General features: G+C 37.1%; 1 protein-coding gene across 1 annotated transcript; it reads left to right on the top strand.

Moving 5' to 3' along the window:
* The first annotated feature begins 4,055 nt into the window (after positions 1-4,055).
* LOC121417701 lies at positions 4,056-4,388 on the top strand. The gene has a single exon (XM_041611435.1). The coding sequence runs from the start codon at positions 4,056-4,058 to the stop codon at positions 4,386-4,388; it is 333 nt and encodes a 110-aa protein (XP_041467369.1).
* Positions 4,389-6,019: the final 1,631 nt, after the last annotated feature.

Here is a 6,019-nt window from a genome sequence, read left to right as displayed (position 1 = left end):
CCTGCACGTTATTTGCGAAATCACATTGTTCAAGCAAAGAATCTGCTGAATTCATTGTATGGCGGCACGCGTGAATGCACGAGGTATGATCAAGCAGAAATTGTCAGGAGTTCGTTGAGATCGATTGTGATTCAGTTTTGAATCGTAATGATTTTACCTCCCCACTCTTTTAAATCATGGTTTAGAGGACTGTGGAAGAGAGAGAGAGAGAGAGAGAGAGGGAGGGGGGGGGGGGCTGATTCCATTATTTTTTTTGCTGGCATTTAGGTTCACAGCCCTTTTCCCGTATTACTGCACCCCCATGCGCTTCGTTACATTGAATTGATCATGAGCTTCTTTTCGGGGTGATTATTAATTCGCTGAACATTGTACAAAGAACTGGAAATGGTAGTAATCATGTAGTAAAGTAGCAGAATCGGAGCCAGCGAAAATACATTCGCATCTTAACCTGATGGACTGTCTGACTGTCGGACTGTCGGCCGTTGAGATTGATATGCAATATAGCATACAAGTAATAGAATTGAAAGATCATTACAGGTAGTTTGCTTGCAATTATAAAACTTGATTTTGGTATCGGTACTCGTATTGTATGAAGGTTCCCATTTATCCGAACATTTATCAAGGCCCGCCTTTTTTATTGTTTCATTTTCCTAGTCTCTATATTAGTCCTAAATGGGAAGGCGTTGACCGCAGTGCTACCATTTTTAGATAAGTCATCAAATTTCGACGGAAATAATAGATATTCGGACGGCATTGGTGAGGACGGAAAAATGATTTTGACATTTGTTGATTTTGGTTTCATATTTGGTCATGTAGCATGATTAAGGAAATACGACTATCGTTTTATGAGTATTAGGTACTAATCTATCGCAAAATTATTATTTTTTTAATTAAAGAGGTCATTTTCTTTCGGGCTCGCTCGTGTTTTTATTCATATAGAAATTTGCCCCATCGGCCATCATCCTTCAGAGTATTGCCTCTATATCCTATCCGAGGATCAGATATCATCGAGCTTAATACGCCGCGGCGCGCCGGTTAACATGAAGCACGCAATTATGGTATTATTTTGGAGTTCGATGTGCATATTTTTTGTATTGTCGCTCAGTTCGAGACTGGCATTAATTGTATGACCACGCGTTGGTAGTTCACAATACGTTCAGCAGCAAACATGCAGATATGTGTCAATAGAATCGTGGAGATATTGCACACATACAAAGTTATAATCTCTAACATCTATAAGCAAACACTCATCTGTGACAAAAGCGGCTACTACATGGGGAAGCTTTAAAGGGGAAGTTCAAAAGTTCCCTGACAAACAGTTAATTGTATAAATAGCAAAAAAAAAACAGAAACAAACAAATATTGCCAAATGCTAAAGGAAAATCCATCAAAGAATAAAAAAACTTCTTAGAATCTTGAACTACTTCACACCAGTTCCTACAGAGCAAACACTAAATAAGTAATCACGAACCTTAAAAAATATAATTTATGCATTCTATATTACATAACATATGGGGCACACGCTCGTTTATGACGTCACAAATCCAAAACCTAACTTTCTTAATCTTTAAGGTTATTTCCTAAAACCTTCACCAACATTTCTTTTTTATTTTTCTGTTATTTTTACAACAAACTTTTCTTTAGGGTGAACTACCCCTTAAAATAATATACACATTGTAAATTACTTGATATTGACAAAATGTTCACTGAGATATTTACCTCCCCACTCGCCATGCACGGAAGACAGTATAGGTAAGCCTCGTATATCCTCTAGAACTTCATAAAAATATCAAGATGTATGCTTGTTACCGTTTCATTTTGTTAGCCCCCCCCCCTCTCTCATTTTATTTATTTCATATTTCTCATTGAAGTTTGATTCACGTAAAAAAAAACACCCAGCAACAACAATATTACATTATAGACCAGTGAGAAGTAAAAAAAATAGCATAATATAATGATGTAATCAGTCAAGTTTTTAGGTAAAACCTTAATTAAACTCAAATAAATATGGAGTGGACCTTCATAAAAGCAAGCTTGTAATACTGCAGGCCCCGGTAGGACGAGTGAGTAATTAAATGTGGAAGACGGAGAAAATTTGCGGGACCTTAATTATATAGAATAGATTTTCAATGATTTTGGAATTTTTTTTGTTTCATATTTGGTCATTAGCATGATTAGGGAAATATGATAACGTTTTCTTAATCTATCATGAAATTAAAAGTTTGTATTTAACAGTTTTTTTTACTCGCTCGGTTTTTTTAAATAGATATCTTGCCCCTTAGGCCATCGCCCTTCAGAGTATTCCCCCTCTTACTATCAGTGGCGTACCTGAGATTTTTCACAGTGGGGGGGGATTCGTCCGTCCAAAAATTTGGCAAGCAAAAAAAAAAAGGTCTTCAAACACAAATATAGGATTTCGTACCATAAAAATAAAAAAAAGGTCTTGAAAGTCGGGGGAGGGGGGGGGGGGCGGAATACGTCCCTTGCATGGGTTGGGACTCGTCAGGGGGCAGACTGCCCCCCCGTAGGTACGCTAGTGCTTACTATCATAGGATCATATATTATGGAGCCCTTAAAATCTCATCGAGCTTAATACAACGGTTACATATAGCATGCAATTATGGTATTATTTTGGAGTTCGATGTTCATTTTTTGTATTGTCGCTCAGTTCGAGACTGGCATTGTATGACAACGCGGTGGTAGTTCACAATACGTTCACCAGCCAACATGAAGATATGTGTCAATAGAATCGTGGAAATATTGCACACATACAAACCTGTATACATCTAACATCTAAGCAAACACACATCTGTGACAAAAGCGGTTTCTACATGGGGAAGGTTTAAAGGGGAAGTTAAAAAGTTTATTGTATAAATAGAACAAAAAAACAACAACAACAAAACAAGCAAATCCTGCCAAACCATAGGGGCAAACAAGGAGCAAACAGAAATAAGTAATCACGAACCTTAAAAAAATATAATTTATGCACTTTATATTACATAACATATGGGGCAACTGCTCGTTTACGACGTCACAACTCCAAAACTTAACTTTCTTAATCTGTAGGGGATTTTCCTCAAACCTTACCAAACCTGTTTTTATTATTTGTTCAAACAAACTTTTCTTAAGGGTGAACTATACCCCTTTAAATGATACATAGACATTTTAAATTACAAATTGACAAAAGTTTGACTGAGATATATAACCCCCCCTCCCCACTCCCCATGCACGGAAGACAAAACGGAAGGGTCGTTTACCCTCTTTAGAACTTCATAAAAAAATATCATGATGTATGCCTGTTACTGTTTCAATTTGTTAGCCCCCCCCCCCTCTCTCATTTTATTTATTTCATATTTCTCATTGAAGTTTGATTCACGTAAAAAAGCACAGCAACAACAATATTAAATTATAAACAAGTGAGAAGTAAACAAAGAACATAATATAAAGATGTAATCAGTCGAGTTTTAAGGTAAAATCTTAATTAAACTCAAATAAATATGGAGCGGACCTACAAGTGTATCAAACAATTATTTGTACACCTTTCAAATTGTTACTTCAAAGCAAATTGAATAAAAAGTACTGAAAATTAGACCCCAAAAAGTGACTGCATTGTAGAATATACATGTACCTTTTGAACCTAAGTGAATTTCCCATAATTATTTCATAATTATACCTTTTTTTCATAAAAATATTAATTTTCACCCCCAAACAATTATTTGTACACTTTCCATTTAGAGCCCATTTTCCCTGTTTACAGATCTTAAATTCTAATAAAAGAATGGCTTATCATACAAAGTGGATTAGTCTGCATATTGTTAAAGAGCAGGAATGTCTCCTGGGGTTCCTCGCATATCAAAAGGTCGAAAACTCTTGTATTTTACAATTCAACCCTGGTTAATCCTTATTGATACAGAAACATGCCTGAAATAGCAACATCTTTTGAAGTTATTGTGTACAACTGATTTTCTTTTCCATGGCAGTCCTTTCTATTCCCTCCTGTAGTATCTGTGACCATTTACTACAGTCATTGGAAGGGTCAGTTGTAGTTTTTCAACATGGCTAAGACCTGTGAAGTACCAAGAGCCTTGAGGGAAAGGGTTGTGAAATTCCACAAAGATGGAGTTTCTGTACGTAAGATAGCAAGAAGACTTGATATGAAGCATACAACAGTGCAGTATATCATCCAAAAATTCAAGAAGACAGGTAGTGTTGAAAATAAGAAGGGAAGAGGAAGAAAGAGAGCGACATCTTCAAGGACGGACAGGTACATCAAAGAGGTTGTGATGAGAGACCGGAAGTTGTCTGCCAAGCAACTTGTCAAGCAGGTGGAAGCAAGTACAGGCACCAAGGTTTCCACTCAAACAATCCGGAACAGACTGAAACTCTGAAAGAACATGGACTGCATGGCAGGATTCCTCGTGAGAAGCCATTCATCAGTCAGAAGAACAAGATGAAACGCCTGAACTTCGCCAGGGAGCATATTGACAAGCCTGCTAGATTCTGGAAAACGGTGCTTTGGTCTGACGAGTCCAAGTTTAATATGTTCGGTCAGATTGTCGTCAGCGAGTTTGGCGTACTTCGAAGGAGGCATACAGCCTTAAGTGCTTGAAACCAACTGTCAAGCATGGAGGTGGAAACGTGTTGGTGTGGGGTTGTATGGCTCTGCTGGCGTATAGGCAACCTCTACTTCATTGAGGGAATCATGAATGCTGACCTGAATCAGCATGATCAGAGCATCCTTTCACAACAGATGATGCCATCTGCTGCCAAACTGCTAGGACGCCGTTTTATTTTCCAACATGATAATGATCCTAAGCACACGGCGAAAGTTGTGACAGCATTAATTTATGGCCAAGAAGAAGGTATTTGTGCTCAAATGGCCAGCGCAGAGTCCGGATTTGAATCTAATAGACCATCTCTGGGATGAAATGGAGAGAAATCGCCCATCGACTCTCCCCAGCAACAAAGATGACCTGAGAGCCACGCTTCAGCAAGCACGGAGCAGCCTGGATCCTGCCGCATGTAAGAAACTGGTTGATAGTATGCACAGGAGACTGCGTGCCGTTATTGATGCCAAAGGAGGACCCACTAAGTACTAGAATGAGACTTTAAGTAGAAAAGAACTCAAAGTGTACAAATAATTTTTTCCTTAAAAAATCACATTTTGGGGAAAATTTCTAAAAGTAATAAGAATTGTATGTTTTTACTTTGCTTTGAACAAAGAGGATACATCATTTGTCAAATGTTATCAGTTAATAAATTTATGTTTTCAGTGAAAACTATTTTATCCTTGTTCGAATCGTTGTTTTATGGGTGTACAAGTAATTGTTTGATACACTGTACATAAAAGCAAGCTTGTAAAACTGCAGGCCCCGGTGGGACAGGTGAGTAATTCATTGTGGAAGACGGAGGAAATTTACGGAATTTCAATTATACAGATTCGATTTTCATTCAAGTACAGAAAAAAAGGACAACAATTATATATACATATATCAGGTGAGGGAATAACTTAATCAAGATTTAAAAATCTAACATGCCCATTTGAGTTTTTGGTTAGGTGTGGCTGTTGGAGTAGAGCGACCATACTGAATGCGCCATGAGAGAAGAAAGAATGTAGAAAAGCGTGGCAGAAATAGATGTCACATACTCACTAAATCTAGTCTTCTTTATTTCAAGACTATTGATTGTTATAATGTCAATAAATAAAACGATGTTACGAAATTACAATTTCTTGGGGGTGTTAAAATCTCATTTCTCCAACTTCATGCATTTTGAGGGCAGGTTGATAAAACTGTATTTAGAAAAAAATTGGGTGTAGTTTTGACTGCCAATGGACATGATTAGGGAGGAATATTTTCTTTTTGAATTATAATCCTTTGAATAAACAATACAAAACAAAACAAAGAAAACATAAACATGATGGCGACAACACTTACCATAACCATCGAATAGGTCGCTCAAATAACAGATACAACTTACTGCACTTATATAAACACTGTCTTTCTTTCTTTATTTCTTT

Source organism: Lytechinus variegatus, chromosome 6 (genome assembly GCF_018143015.1).
Source record: "Lytechinus variegatus isolate NC3 chromosome 6, Lvar_3.0, whole genome shotgun sequence".
Classification (NCBI taxonomy): Eukaryota; Metazoa; Echinodermata; class Echinoidea; order Temnopleuroida; family Toxopneustidae; genus Lytechinus; species Lytechinus variegatus.
This window is presented reverse-complemented; position numbering and strand designations above follow the sequence as displayed.